This window comes from Nicotiana sylvestris, chromosome 5 (genome assembly GCF_000393655.2).
Source record: "Nicotiana sylvestris chromosome 5, ASM39365v2, whole genome shotgun sequence".
Lineage (NCBI taxonomy): Eukaryota > Viridiplantae > Streptophyta > Magnoliopsida > Solanales > Solanaceae > Nicotiana > Nicotiana sylvestris.
The window spans coordinates 174844239-174861241 of NC_091061.1; the positions used below are offsets into that span (position 1 = coordinate 174844239).

A 17003-nucleotide genomic window follows, 5' to 3' on the forward strand; every position below is an offset into this window, starting at 1 on the left:
GTTGTTGTTCCACTTCAATTCTCTCCCCTTTATTTTCCATGCCAAAAATATCTAGGCTGAAACAACTTTCCAATCAGCTAAAACTTGGATAAAGGAACTTCTTGTTAAGAAACTGATGCTTTGTTACAAAATCATCAACTGAAACTTCTTAAGATTACTGTTACTAACTCTATGGATAATTACCATCTTTGATACACTTTGTATTAACAGTGAAGGAACTTTCCAAAGATAGTTCTGACTTTGTTTACTCTAAAAACTAAGAGACTTGAGTTCCTATTTTTCCTCTCTACAACCATTAATCTTCTGCATGCCCTATAAAACTTTGGCTCAACTCTCTATCTATCTGGTAGAGATTGATCTTTTCTTTTGCAAATCTTCGATTAGAGAACGTAAACTATGATTAGGTGTGAGAATCTTGTCGTCGAGCCTTAAATTTGTCATTGGTGATGTATCTCTTCCAGTTTTTAGCCATTCCTCTATGGCTTCTAGCTCATATGAAAATCCATCAGCTGCAACATGTGGATTCTTCATCACTTCCTGCAACCAAAAAAGGAAGAAATGAAAAGGAAAACATGGTTACTGGAAAATCCCATAATCTTTAAAGTGTTTCCTTTTTCTTTTTACAAGTGAAAAATTCCCCGAGAACCAGTGATGCATGGCTTGAAACTCGGTGGATAATAGGCCGGCCCTCTACCGTTCTCCACTTAAATACTAAGTTTTTGCCACGGGATGGTTCGAACTCGTGACGTGCACCTAACCTGCACATCACTTATTGCGCTCTTACGGCTAGACCAAAGCCCCGAGGCATCTTTGAAGATCTTTTTTTCTACTCTTTAACAGTGAAGTGACATTTTCTTACTCACATATCTCATATTGAAGATGATATCATATGAAGATGATCAGTGGCAAAACCAGAAAATTCAATATGGGTATTCATAATTTGACTACCCTTCGCCAGTAGACTATGCAAGGGTATTCAAAGTCTATTTTTTAATCAATAACAAGTACTATTTTACCCTATACAGTATAATTTTTTGGCAAAGGATGTTCAGTTGGCCACCCTTAGCCACACATAGCTTCGCCCCCAAAGATATAGTCAAAAGTGAGACATCATAGTCAATTTGAAGGAAATAATATTTTAACCAAGTAATGTAAAATGTTGGGGTAGTCAATGAACCTGCAAAATGGGGCAGAGGAAGAAATTAGGGAACTCAGCTGAGTCTTCATCATCTTGATTTCTTTCATTTGCCACAACACATTCACCATTTGCTACTATTTCATCAGCTAATTTCTTCACTTTCTCTACTTCTCTTGCCAGACTAGTCATGTTTAACTCCTTATCTTCATGAATAGACAAACACTTTATTCCTATTCTTCCAAGCTCAACTGCTATATCCAATGGCCACTCTCCGGCCATCGGATCAAGTACTTCAATAAGCTTAGTCTGGTCCATCATTATCGCCTCCTCAACAAGCCCGGCCCAGTTTCTCCCGGTCAGAATTTGTAAGACTAAGTTCCCATAAGCCCGGATATCTGATCTTATATCCAATTTATCAGAAGACAAAGGCGTCTTAAAACCATGGATTTTCGCCACATTATTACGATCAAGAAGGATTTTGGAAGGGTTGAGGTTGCCATGAGCCACGGGCCTTGGCTTGGCCCGATGGACGAAGCATAGGCCCGTACATACATCGGCTGCAATACATATCCTAGCTTTCCAGTTTAGACATTTGTTTCTCCTTTTAGAACTTCTCTTGCCTGAGAAGAGAATGTCTCTTAAGCAGCCATTGTGCATATACTCAAACACAATGCACCTTAGCTCAGAGCAAAATCCGATCATCGCTAGTATATGAGGATGCCTCATGTGGCTGAAGAGCTTCACCTGCATCAGAAATTTTGCGGTCAGACATGTAATGATATTATTTTCGTGATATTTTACTAACTCTTAAAGATTATTAACTTGGAAAAGCATCATTTACCCCTATACCATAGGAAACATCTTATTTGCCCTTGGCCCTAACGAAACTCTAACTTGAAGCATAACAAGAGGGTCATTTTGAACCATGGTTAAAAGTACAATGGTAAAATTTTGACACGTGGAATCCACCCACTCGAGCTCTATTAAAGCTAAGGGCAAATAAGAGACGATTTGTTGACAAGGGTAGAGGCGGACCTATGCTGTACAGAGAGGGGCTTCACCAGAACCCGTAAAGTTCGGCAAAAATTCCATGTATATATGTACTCACCTTAGCTCGGAAGGCATCTGCAGAATCTACATCACCTGAACTATACAGTTTAATTGCAACTGATGTGTGATTAAGCCTAGCTTTATACACATCAGTCCAATCACCACCAGATTTCAACCTCATACGATCCGAAAATCCATCTGTAGCTGCTCTAATTTCTGCAGCAGTGAACTCCTTGTACTCAAAACTCGGTTTCATCAGCATTGTAGCATTTCCTATCGCGTCTTTTTCCCTGCAAAACTCAATCCTTCGTCGTAGAACATCCCTTTGCTTTCTATACTCATCAATCTCCTGAAGTGTATCTGTTCTTTGCTTCACTACTTTTTCCACTTTGACCTCAGCACGCGATCTTGCCACAGACGATAGCTGCAGCTTGTTTGAGAGCTCGCGTTGTAGTTCAAGAATTGAGTTGAGTCTACTCGTCGTGATCTCAACTTCAGTATGAAGTTCACTGAGCTCTTCTTTTGTAGCATCTAACTCCCTCTTTAGATCAGCCTTTCGCGCTATTTCATCGTTTATGCAACCATCAATTTCTTCAGCCTATATATAGCAAAGTCTTTAGCATGTAAATTGCAAAATGAAACTACAACAACAACAACAACAACAACCACCCAGTAAGACCCCATAAGCGGGGTCTGGGGAAGGTAGAGTATACGCAGACCTTACCCTTTTCCCGAAGCAGTAGAGAGACTGTTTTCGGGAGACCCTCGGCGCAAAAAGACGAATAGAGACAAATTGCAAAATGAAACTAACTAAAACAATAAGATTTTTTGAAGAAAAAATGTAAGACTTACCCTTCTAGTACATAATGTGGTAGCCCACTGAGCCTTAGCATGTCCTCTAACATGGCCTTTTGCTTCTTCTCTGCTTAGTTGTATTGTTTGTTTGATCTCCAGAAATTTGATTTTTAAAGCTTTTCTCTTTTCTTGCACAGTCTAATATTATTTGATTATAAATCAGATTTCAATGAATAAGAAATCAATTTCTGAAATTTTGAGGGAATTATGGAAAACAACAAAAGAAAAAGACTAAAATCTTCCTAGAAAAGCCAATATAATCAGGATATTAAATTTTATCACCTACCAGATAATATAATTGTTATATGACCTAACGATTAATGAAGTCGGTAAAAATCATGGTAACACCGGTTTATATTCCAGTGAAGACAAAAAACAGGAAGTGATTTCTTCCTAGCTACTTAAGTTTTAGCGAGCAGAACTACTCCATAGCTGTAGTGATGGGTGATAGTAAATATCTAGTAAAATAGTCGAGATGCACTCAAACTGATCTGACATAAAAACATCAACTGTTAAAACATTCTACCTTCATATACTTCCCAGATTTTAAGGAACTTGCTATTTCATTAACAGAAAAAACCAAAAAAAAAAAAAAAAGGCTATGATGAAATTAGCACCTAAAAGGTCATTACTAGAGGGTTTCATATAATCAAGAACTATAAGCAAACAGTCTTGACTACTCCTGTATGTTTGTTGATCTATCACTATCACATAAATTCTGATTCAAACTGAACAAGAAAAAAGCAAATTATTAAATAGAAAAGATAAATTAATATATGGAAGCCAAAGTTGACTTGTCAAACATAAATTTTTTTTTTATAACTAATCCTGGCCATATAATCTATTGAGTTTAATTTTTTTTTTAAACACTAACACCGTAAAAAAATCCACAATCAGGTCACCTAGAAGATAAGTACACAGGTTAAAATATACCGAAGGTAAAACATTTTTACACTGTCAATGTATATAAGTTAAATTCTAATTAAAAAAAAGAGCAGTCTGGTGCCACTAAGCTCCCGCTATGTGGGGTTGAGGGAAAGGCCGGACCATAAGGGTGTATTGTACGCAGTCTTACCCTGCAATAGGCTGTTTCCACGTCTTAATAAACCTGTGACCTCCTAGTCACATGGCAACAACTTTACCAGTTACGCCAAGGCTCCCCTTCAAGTTAAATCCTAATAATTTATATGAAAATTATCTGACTTACCATATTATCTGCCATAACAAGCTCTGTATTGCTTTTCTGGAGACTTTCGTTAGCAACAAAATCATCAATTTCCTCTGCATTTGAAGATAATATTTGACTCATGTAATTCTCAATTTCCTCTTTATACTTTTCCCATTGATCAAATGAACCATTGCTTGCTGATGAATCACATTGATTTTTCATTTTGGCACTATTTTCAGGGAACATTTTTACAACCAAATCTCTAAAACTTTGCCTCTTTGATCTTGAATTTGCAACCATTTCTCCTTGATCATCCTCTATTAATCCTTCATTATTTCCTTCCCTTAAAAAAACCAGCTTCCCTCCACAAATTATAAATAATTCACAAAATTCTGGTTTTTGTCTATGCACAAAAAATGATCCACTTATTGCACTTCTTGATTTCCTATAAAACAGCATTTTTTGCAGAAAATTAAAATATATTATCACGAACAACAAATAACAATAAACTCATCGTAATACTCCAAATGGGGTTAGGGGAGGGTACTGAGTACGCAGCCTTATCCCTACCTTGTGCAGGTAGAGAGGCTGTTCTCGGTTCCAAGCAAGCAAAAATTTTTTTTAAAAAATGAAAAAAAGTGATAAAGAAATTCATGAAAAAGGTTTTTTTTTTTGGAGGAGGGGGGGGGGGGTTGTACCATGATGAAGACTTCATGAAAGTCAATGACATGACCAATTTGGTTATCCTTAGACTAGTGATCAAATCCACCATAATTTCTTGAATGGATTCATCATATCCTTCAATCTTGATTGCTTCAACTTTAACCTATTTGAAAGAAAAAGAGATGAAATTTTGGTTAAAAGTGCAATTAAAACTTGTAATAAGAAGTTATAAGATATCATCAAAGCCTTAAGAAAAACATATACATTTCCACAAAAAACTTTGTATCTCCAAAGTATCTTTTGATTCTTTGCTTCTTCAAACTTCTCAAGATCTTTCAGTATTTCTTCATTCACTGAACCTGCTGGTAGCTTTCCCACTATACCAACAAAAAAGGAAACAAAAAAAAAGTTGGTATATATAAATAAAAAAATAAAAGAAAAAGAAAATAATAAGACGATGATAGCAAAGAACTCAATGTGATCCCACAAGTGGAGTATGAGGATGATACTGTTTACGTAAACCTTATAATTATCCTTGTGTGAAGGTAAATAGGCTATTTTCGACAGACTCTCCGCTCAAGAAAAGCTAAATTATAGTAGTATAGAAAATGATGAGAGTTAGGGGGGAAAAGGGTTAATTATATAACACTTACTTGGTGTAATAACATAGTCTTTACATATGTTATTAACAGCATAAAGAATAACAATTGTGATTGATTGAGAAGACCATCTTTTGAGTGCCCATTGTAAAGTCAAAAAACCATCATGAAGATTTGAATTAATTGCTACATAAACCTTGTTTTCCACCTCCAACTCCATAGCCATGGCTTAAAAAAATGAATTTTTTGACTTAGAAAAAGAAATTGTTACATATAACTCATCACACATATAAAAAATTCTTGAAAAAGTTTTTAGTGTGAAGCACATGTAATAATAAAAATAAGTAAAAGTACAAGGTGAAGAAATTAAGCTATGGCTTTTTGAAAATCTTGTGTTTTTTCTTAAAGGGGAGATATTTGAAATGAAGAGAATAGGACTATTTGGCTTTTTATATTGTTGTGACAAGACTGTTTTTTTTTTTTAAGGACTTTTTAGTTTAGGATTTTAGCGGTGATAACAAAGCTGGGGCCAAACTTGATTGATTTTGAGATTTTGAAAATTTCTTGGATATTACTTGAGATTTGAGAGGATTTAATTTGTAGTTAACATTTAATGTGATTAGTTAATAAGGAGATTAGCTCTATGACGTTTTCCACATGTATATCCGAGGATATTCTTTGCTACTATATTAATTGATGAAAACTACTCTTTGGCGTGGGTACGAGGATAAGTCAAACTTTTTCTGTCCAATTAAGGGCCCGTTTGGGCATACGATTTTTTTTTTCTTTTTACCGAAATCGGTGATTGGCGATAATATTTCAATTTTCACTTATAAATAAATTTTGGTACTTTTCGAAAATTTCAAAAAAATCAAAAAGTTATTTTTCAAATTTACTTCAGATCATTCACAAAAAATAAAAAATAACACAAAATTATATTTATGTCCAAACACAACTCTTATTTCAAACATCATTTTCACTTGAAAAAGATTTCATTTTTTCCCGGAATTTTACAATTCTTATGTCCAAACGGCTACTAATTCTTTGTGTGTGTGTGTGGGTGGGGGATAGTCTTAACAAGCTTTGCTTAGTCTCAATCAACGTTGGAAGATTTTGAACAGGAGCTTCGTTAGATTCTGCTGAAGTGTAAGACGTACGCAAGTGAAGAAAAATCAGCGCTAACCGCTAATTAATTCAATTTCATGGAAAAATAATTTTTAGGATACAATAAAGTTGCATTTTAAACGGAAAGAGATAACATGTCGATTAATATCATTAAGATACTAGTTTTATCTATAAGTGAATCGCTATTCAAATTTATAGTAAATTTCGATAAAATTTTGACTTTAAAATATATATTTCCCGTTTACTTTTAAGACAGAAATGCGATAAAGGTAAGAGATATTGATCTTATCTGTAAGTGAATCTTTACTCAAATATATAGTAAATTTCGATAAAATTTTGATTTTAAAGTCTATATCCCGTTTACTTTTAAGACAGAAACGCGACAAAGGTAAGAGATAGCGGTCTTATCTGTAACTGAATCGCTATTCAAATTTATAGAAGATTCCTTTTTTTATTCTAAAGTGTATGTTTCCCGTTTATTTTAAAGACAGAAACGCGACAAAGGTAAAAGATACTGATCTTATCTGGAAGTGAATCTTTATTCAAATTTATAGTAAATTCCGATAAAATTTTGATTTTAAAGTCTATATCCCGTTTACTTTTAAGACAGAAATGCGACAAAGGTAAGAGATACTGGTCTTATCTGTAAGTGAATCGCTATTCAAATTTATAGTAGATTCCGATAAAATTTTGATTTTAAAGTGTATATATTCCATTAACTTTTAAGACTGAAACGTAACAAAGATAAGAGATATTGATCTTATCTGTGAGTGAATCATTATTCAAATTTATAGTATATTTTTCATTTACTTTTAAGACAGAAGTGCGACAAAGGTAAGAGAAAGTGGTCTTATCTAATAGTGAATCACTATTCAAATTTATAGTATATTTTTCATTTACTTTTAAGACAGAAGTGCGACAAAGGTAAGAGAAAGTGGTCTTATCTATTAGTGAATCACTATTCAAATTTAAAGTAGAATGCGATAAAATCTTGATTTTAAAGTTTTTTCTCATGCACTTTTAAGACAAAAACGCAACAAAGGTAAGAGATACTGGTCTTATCTGCAACTGTCGTTATTCAAATTTATAATAGATTCCTATAAATTTTTATTTTAAAGTGTATATTTTTAGTTTACGTTTAAGATAGAAATGCAACAAAGGTAAGAGATACTGGTCTTATCTGCAAATGTCATTATTTAAATTTATAGTAGATTGTGATAAAAATTTAATTTTAAAGTTTTGTTTCTTGTTTACTTTTAAGAGAGAAACGCAATAAAAGTAAGAGATACTGGTCTTATCTGTAAGTGAAATTATTCAAATTTATAGTAGATTTCGATAAAATTTTGATTTTAAAGTATATATTTCATGTTTACTTTAAGACATAAACGCAAAAAAATGTAGAGATACTAGTTTTTGTAAGTGAATCGTTATTCAAATTTATAGTAGATTCCGATAAAATCTTAACTTTAAAGTGTATATTTTCTGTTTACTTTTAAGACATGAACGCAATAAAGATAAGAGATACTAGTCTTATTTATAAGTGAATCGTTATTCAAACTTGTCACGACCCAAAATCTCACCTGTCGTGATGGTGCCTATCGTGGTACAAGGCAAGCCTCAACTCAACATCTCAATACAGTAGAACTTTTAAATAAAGGCAGAAGCAGTTAATATCAAATAAAACTTTTTAGAACAGGATATAACTCCAAAAGTACTAAACAATCCATCCCAAAACCCAGTGTCACTAAGTGCATGAGCATCTAAATGATAACAACATCCGACTGATAAAACACTGTCTGAAAATACAGAACAATACAACATGAAAAGAAATGAGAGTCAAGGCCAGCGAACGTCATGCAGCTACCTCAATAGTCTCCTGAGTCTGACTCCTCAATCAGCAACCGCCGTGACTAGAAGTGTCTGGATCTGTACACGAGGTACAGGGGGTAACGTGAGTACACCAACTTAGTAAGTAACAGAAATAAATAAGGAACTAAGAAGTAGTGACGAGCTATGCAAATACAGTTATCTCAATAACTTTCAAATAAGAGTAGTCATACTTTTGATTTAACAGTTTAAGTCTCATCAGTGCGTACTGAAATAAACCAGATATCAAATATTCCAGAAATATGTACGACATGGACAAATAGAAGCTAAGTGTAGCAAATAACTGAAAACAAATATGGCCTCTCAAGGCAACAGTCACTCAGCTCATCTCAATAGCTTAATCACTCGGCTCTCAGCCCTCAATAATCATACTCAATAGGTACCCGCGCTCACTAGGAGTGTGCAGACTCCGGAGGGACTCCTTTAGCCCAAGTGCTATAAACTGCACGGGCAACTCACGTTCTGCACGGACAACTCACGTGCTGCACGGACAACTCACATGCTATCATATACCTGCGCTCACTGGGGGTATGCAGACTCCTGGAGAGGCTCCTTCAGCTCAAGCGCTATAATTTGCACGGACGACTCACGTGCTATAATATAATATCTGGATCTGCACGGACAACTCACGTGCTGCACGGACAACTCGCGTGCTATAGTATCAATATCTGGATCAATATGGACAACTCACGTGTTGCACGGACAACTCATGTGCTATAGTATCAATATCTGGATCCGCACAGACAACTCATGTGTTGCACGGACAACTCACGTGCTATAATATCAATATCTCACAACTAGGCCCTCGGCCTTACTCAGTCAGCAATCTCTCCAGTCTCTCAAACTCTCAAAAATCATATAAACAACCCAAATAGAAGTAATATCATGTATCAACAATAAACAGTAAGAGCCAAAGGCATAATAAGCAAGAAAAGCTATGACTGAGTACAAATAGTAATTTAGTAGCTAATTCAGCAAGTACACAACCTCTCAGGTCTCAACAGTGATCACATAAGGCCTAAACATGATTTCTAACATGAAGTACAGTCAATTTCTATGAAAACAGAGGGAACATGTATTAAACAGTAGGCCAATTGATTCCACAGTCTCGCGGGACGGACCAAGTCACAATCCCTATGGTGCACGCCCACACGCCTGTCACCTAGCATGTGCGTCACCTCTAAAATAGTCATACGATACAATGTTCGGGGTTTCATACCCTCATGACCAGATTTATAACCGTTACTTACCTCAATCCGAGCAAAAATCCTACTCTGAAATGCCTTTGTCGCTCAAATCGACCTCCAAACGTCCTGAATCTAGTCACAATTAACTCGATTCATTCAGTACATATTATAGGAATTAATTCCATATGAAAATATAAATTTTTCAACAAAATCCGAAATTAACCCAAAAATTGCCTGTGGGGCCCACGTCTCGGAATACGACAAAAGTCACGGAATATGAACCCCCATCCAACCACGAGTCCAACCATACAAATTTTACCAAAATCGGATTGGCTCAAATCTTAAATTTTTATTTTTGGAAGATTTGGCTAAAAATCTGATTTTTCTTCCATAAATTCATGGATTCATGATGTAAATGCGTATGGAATCATGAAATATAATCAATATAGAATAAGGAACACTTACCCCCAATGTTTTAACGTGGAAATCGCCCAAAATCGCCCAAGAACCGAGCTCCAAAAATTTCAAAACGAAATGGAAAAGTGACTGATTTTTGTGATTAAATGTTTCTGTCCATGCGTCACTAAAAGCCATTTTCGTCACTAAAAGTCTACTAGAAATTGCTTTACCATCCCTTATCCAATTAATCGTAACTTTTTGTACAAATGTCAAAATGATGAACGGTTTAACTTTCTGAAACCTAGAATGCAAGACCTACAACTTTCATGTTTTGTAAATTTTCAGATTCTTTATGTATTTTGAGATATAAGCTTCCAAATTAGCCTCCTCGCATAAACATTTCTGGAAAATTTCTAAATAGCTTTACCAACCCTTATTCAATTAATCATAACTTTCTGTACAAATACCTAAAGAATTAATGGTTTAGCTTTCTGGAAACTAGGATGCAAGGACTACAACTTTCGCGTTTTGCAAATTTACAGATTCCTAATGGATTTTGAGATATAAGCTTCCGAAATAGGTTCCACAATTGCACAGTTGCTGTCTAAGACAGCTTCTGCAGCAGAAAATTTTAGCAATCTTTTTTGTCCGATTTCCATTCCGTTAACCTTCCGAAATCCACCCGAGACCCTCAGGACCTTAACCAATTATATCAACATGTCCTAAAATACAATACGAACTTAATCGAGGCTTCAAACCACGTCAAACAACACCGAAATTACGAATCGCGCATCGAATTTAATTATGAGTTTTCGAATCTTTTAACTTCTACAATTTTGCGCCGAAATATATCAAATCAATCCGGAATGACTTCAAATTTACACACAAGTTATAAATGACATAAAAAACCTATAAAAAATTTCAGAACTGGATTCCGACCCCGATATCAAAAAGTCAACCCCCCCGGTCAAACTTCCAAACTTAAATTTCTTATTTTCGCCATTTCAAGCCTGCTTTAGCTACGGACCTCAAAATAAATATCTGGACACACTCCTAAGTCCGAAATCACCATACGAAGCTATTGGAATCATCAAAAATCCATTTTGGGGTCATTTACACATATTTTATCATCCGGTTCATTTATTCAACTTAAGCTTCCAAAACATGGATTGTTTTTCCAATTAAATTTTGAATCATCTGAAAACAAAACTTGACCACTCTCGCAAGTCATAATAAGCAAAAAGACGCTACTCAAGACTTTAAATAACTGAACGAGATGGAAATGCTTAAAATGACTTTAAAGTATATACTTGTTTACTTTTAAGACAGAAACGCAATAAAAGTAAGAGATATTGGTTTCATCTGTAAGTGACTCGTTATTCAAATTTATAGTAGATTTTGATAATTTTTTTATTTTCAAGTATGTATTTCCTATTTCCTGTTTACTTTAAGACAGAAACGCAAGAAATGTAAGAGATATTGGTCTTATTTGTAAGTGAATCGTTATTCAAATTTATAGTAGATTCCGATAAAATTTTAATTTTATAGTATTTTTTTCTCATTTACTTTTAAGACAGAAATGTAACAAAGGTAAAAGATAGTGGTCTTATTTGTATGTGTGGTTATTCAAATTTATAATAGATTCCGATAAAATTTTGATTTTAAAGTGTATACGTTTCATTTACTTTTAAGACAGAAACACGACAAAAATAAGAGATATTGGTCTTATCTGTAAGAGATCGCTATTCAAATTTATAGTAGATTCGGATATAATTTTGATTTTAAATACCGAATTACCATACCGAAATTAAAAATTTTGATATTGGGTATTCAGTATGGTATTTGGTTTAAATTTTTTTTAAATGGTATTAGGCATGGTATTTGGTATTTTAAAATGGAATACCGAAATACGGATGTCGTACCGAAATATATATTATATTACACAATACACATATTATTAATTATAACATAAATATAAAAAATCCAAAATTTTACTTTCCTTTAAGTTCGTCAATTAACTCTAAGCAAGTAACAAGACATTTCTAATGATCAATTTTTTTTTTATGTATAGTTTTCTCTCTCTGGGTTGGTATTTGCTTGTTTTGGACGAAACTCTTGTCAACAAACGTTTTTAGTTTTGTACTTTTGAGTACTTTAATTAAGAATATTACAGTATATGACTCTATGCACTAGTTAGTATTCAAACTGAATAAACCGAAGTTACCGAACCGAATAAAACGAAACCGAACCATATTGAATTTAATTAGGTACGGTATTGGTATAACATTTTAAGAAATCGAATACCTAAAATACCAAAACCGAAATATTTAAATAATGTACCTAGGGGTGTACATAGATCGGGTTGGTTCAGATTTTATAATTACCAAACCAAACCAATTGTGTCAGCTTATTAAATCTAAAGACCAAACCAAACCAATAAAACTCGAATTTTTCAATCTCGATTTTTTTCGGATTTTCTCGGGTTTTCGGGTTATTCGGGTTTTTTCGGGGGTTTCCGGTAAAATCTTCGTAGAACAAAACATATAACTCGTGCTCCAAATATTTCTTTAATCCTAGTAAGATGCAACTATATAAAATATTTTCCAAGAAAATAATATAAAATATGAGATGTGTCATGGCATTATCCTAAAATATTCAACAATAAAGACAATAAAATTATGTAATATAAATATTGCTAATTAAAAAGCCATAATAAAAATAAACATAATTTAAAAGTACTAAGTCATGTTAAAATAAGTAGACTAATAAGGGAGTATTAATTGCATGACTAAACGCTAAAAAAATAGGTTATGCATTTTTATCCAAAATTATTGCAAAACAAAAAATAAATATTCAATACATTCTCATTCGTAGTATTGAATTGAATGTCTTTTGTTAGCATTAGTTTTGATTTGATTTTGGTTTGGGCTTTTGTTAGCATTATTTAATTTACTAATATTAATGGCTATAAAACTTATTGGAACATTCAAAAGTTCTAAGTCCAACCTTGAAATAATACCTTAAAAGATAAAATTATGAAATTTTTAAGAAATATTTATAAATTACATCACAATAAATATATTTATATATTAAATATATCTAAAATTTCTATATATGTAATGTCGGGTTGGTTTGGTTTCGGTTTGACTTTCTTTGGTTAAAACCAAACCAAACCAATTATGGTCAGGTTTTTTTTTTCAACACCAAACCATAGTCGGGGTTTTTTTTTCGGTTTGACTCGAATTATCGGGTTAGTGCGATTTGTCGGTTTCCTTTATACACCCTAACTGTACCGACCGACGAACACCCCCTACCTAACAGCATAAGCGAAGAAAATAGTAAAACAAAGTCTATCGCTTAAACAGTTGATGTAAATTCATACGCAGATTTCATTTAATTCGTAATGGATTGAATGATAATGAAAACTAACAGGTAAAGATCCTAGAGATTTTCTTATTTAACTACCCCCTGAATGTTATGAAAGATTATTTTAATTAATATTTTCTTATTTGTGTAGCTTTTTAAGCAATATATAATAAAACTAACTAATAAGCCTCTCTTTGAGAAAATGCTATATATATAAAAAAGAAATATCAGCACTAACCGCTAATTAATTCTATTTCATGGTGAAACAACTTTTAGGATACGATAAAATTACCTATCGGTAAGTGAATCGTCATTCAAATTTATAGTTGTAGATTCTGATAAAATTTTGATTTTAAAAAATATATATTTCTTGTTTACTTTTAAGATAGAGACGCAACAAAGATAAGAGATACCGTTCTTATCTATAAGTGAATCGTTATTCAAATTTATCATAAATTCCGATAAAATTTTAATTTTAAAGTATATATTTTCGGTTATTTTTAAGACAAAAATACATTAAAGATAAGAGATAATGGTTTTATCTATAAGTGAATCGCTATGTAATTTATAGTAGAGTCCGATAAAATTTTGATTTTAAAGTGTATAATTCCTCTTTACTTTTAAGACAAAAATGCAACAATGGTAAGAAATATTGGTCTTATCTGTAATTGAATCGTTATTCAAATTTATAGTAAATACCGATAAATTTTTAATTTTAAAGTATATATTTCCGGTTTACTTTTAATACAGAAACACAACAAAAATATACGTTTTTCTTTGTGTTGGCTTATCAATGATCATAATAGACGAGCCTACCGTTATCTGTTTGTATATTTGTATCGATATAATTCATTTTAATCACAAATTTATATGTGATACAGAAATTGTAGAGCTTCTCATAAACCTTGTTAAAAATAAACCTTCTCATCAATTCTCTTGCTTTAATTAATGTCCTGCTTTACATTAACCACATCATTCACCTAACTCAATCAAGATAGAATGGATTATTGACACTCTTAAATCATATTTATTCTGTTCTACTTTGTTTGGCACATTTACTATATATGAAGTCAAAGAAGTTTATTTATTTAACCACATTTTTCTTAAATATTTTTTTATTATTTGGACGTATAATACTTTTTATAGGAACAATTTTCATAAATGACATTTTATTTCCAAAAATTTGAAGAAATTGTTAGAATTCACACCCAAAACTAGTACTTAATCCCTCGTATTAGAGGTGGCAAAATGGTTAAAAGAAAACAGTTATCCACCCATATTATCAATTAAAAAATATGTTGGATAATGAACTTTTTAAAAACGGTCAAATGTGGATAAGAACCATATTATCCACTTAGAAAATAGATAACTAATGGATTTATTATATTTGTAAAGCCTCAAATTGAGAGTTCTTCAAGTTTGGGAGACAAGGAATTTTTTCAAAAGTGATCATATTCAAAAAGTCGTGATATCCATATCTGGTTAACCAATTTTTTATCCATATTAAGTATGAGTCGGGTCAGATAAATTATCCATTTTTTGCATTACCCATTTTTGACCCGCACATATTCGATCCAACCCGCCCGCTTGTCACGCCTACCTCATACTATGAATCATGCCAAACAAAAGTGGAACGAAGGAGTACTAGTCTTCTTGAAAGGTGAGAAAAGAAGGGGAAGAGAAACCTATTTTGAATCAAAACAATGAATATAGATACCTATTTGGGTAAAGATCCCATAAGTGTTATTATTTAGATCCAATCATAGGTACTAAACAATCATATCGAGTAATTAGTTTGGAGAGGACAAAAAGGGGGTGTAGCTCATATGGTAGAGCGCTCGCTTCGCATGCGAGAGGCACGGGGTTCGATTCCCCGCACCTCCACCTAATATTAATGTTTTTAGCCAATTTGACATCATATTCAGCTGCATTTATTGTTATTTGCTGAAAATTAATATTGGGCAACTTTCTGCTATTTTTACACAAAGTTTATCTTTTTGTGTTTACCTTTTTACTTTCTTCTTTAAACTGTATCTTTAATCGATTGCCACGTTAAGAATTTAATGTTTGACAAACTAATACATTTTTCCATTTTTTTGTAGATACTCGGTTTCATTTATTGTTATTTGCTGAAAATTATATTCGGAAACTTCATGCAATTAGAAGCAAAAGGTTTGTCATTTTGTGTTACCTTTCTTCTTTAAACAATTGTAACCAAATTAATTTCTTCTTTAGGCAATTAATGCACTAGTGCGCGACATTGTAGTGTATTCAATTTTCTACTAATCCTACAAGATGATAGATAATGCAACAAAAGATATAATGATTGGGCAATTAACGTACTAATGCGCGACATTATAGTGTGTTAAATTTTCTACTACTCCTACAAGATGATATTAAGGCCCCGTTTGTTTATAAAAAAATTTTTCAAAAAAAAATAATTCAAAAATGTGTTTGTGCATGAAATTTTGCAAGTTTTAAAAAAAAAAATCGAAAATGAGTTTTTCAACATCCAAAAAAGTGGTTTTGACTACTTTTTCAAAATTTTCAGAATTTTTAGTTTCTCCAAAACTGCAATATTTTTCAAGTAAAATGCATGTCCAAACATAATTTTAAATTCCAAATATCATTTTTCAACTTAACTCTAAATGCTAGTTTTTCGAAAATTATAATTTTAATGTCCAAACACCTACTAAATTGCTCCAAGAATAACGACTCTTATACACTCTGTTTACTGCAATAATAGATACAGACAATCGGATTAGGACATTAAAGAAATATTACTAAAGTATTAAATATAACTAAAGGCGGGCCTATAATTTGGAGGTGGTTGGGGCAACTATGAGCATATGAGCAGATGGCTCAACTAGTGTCCCATCAAACTTTTAATCGGAAGGATTCCAAGCAAAAGATATGATCGTTTTCAATAACAAATACACATATATATTCAAAAAAATTGCCGGAATTAATGAGGTTCGGGGACCTCTCTGCTCAATGCATAGGTTCGTCTCTGACTACAATAACTTATAACTCCACTTACTATTGGGGAAAGGAAGCACAACAAACACCAAACATTGCATATTCTATACTTAGAGAACAACATCAATATGCAACATTTACATACTAAGTCTAATCATGACAAAATCAAGAATATCAACAAGCAGTCTTTTTCCAATATCTAAAATTGGAAAACATGTTCATGAACCAAGAAATGAGAGGCCCATACCTTCCAAAATAGTGATTTGTCATTTGCTACATACCCAACAAAACAAAACCAAATGGAGGCCCATGAAATACTGAGAGAGGCTTGGGTCTCATCTTCTGTGGCGTTTCCTTGAGTGATATTTACACAAATAGCCAATCATATTCATTATTTACTTTTTCTAGTCATATACATAATTTATACATTGATTATATATAACTACTCATATATAATATATCACTAATTCATATATTACACCTTCACTGGTTATTTTTAATTTAAGTGATTGACTGAGTGGCTATTTGAGTTAATTCACCTTTCCTTGAAGACTCCAATTGGGCCTGGTAATGTGAACGTATTTAGT

At 32.8% G+C, this 17003-nt stretch overlaps 1 protein-coding gene and 1 non-coding gene across 3 annotated transcripts; one reads left to right on the plus strand and one right to left on the minus strand.

Moving 5' to 3' along the window:
• Positions 1-84: 84 nt before the first annotated feature.
• On the minus strand, positions 85-5875 carry LOC104231184 (putative U-box domain-containing protein 50). 2 transcript variants are annotated; one of them, XM_009784132.2, is made up of 8 exons: positions 5528-5875; positions 5139-5251; positions 4910-5037; positions 4251-4656; positions 3041-3181; positions 2247-2786; positions 1178-1882; positions 85-537 (listed from the first exon to the last, which is right to left on the minus strand). In XM_009784132.2, exons 1-8 carry the CDS (start codon positions 5697-5699, stop codon positions 340-342), a joined length of 2403 nt encoding a protein of 800 aa, XP_009782434.1. In that variant the 5' UTR covers positions 5700-5875; the 3' UTR covers positions 85-339. The 2 variants fall into 2 exon arrangements, with proteins under 2 accessions (XP_009782434.1, XP_009782435.1); XM_009784133.2 differs by lacking the exon at positions 5528-5875 and adding an exon at positions 5397-5514.
• Positions 5876-15248: 9373 nt separating this feature from the next.
• Positions 15249-15321, plus strand: TRNAA-CGC (transfer RNA alanine (anticodon CGC)). Its single transcript has one exon. It is a non-coding gene; the product is annotated as a tRNA-Ala (tRNA).
• The last annotated feature ends 1682 nt before the right edge of the window (positions 15322-17003 follow it).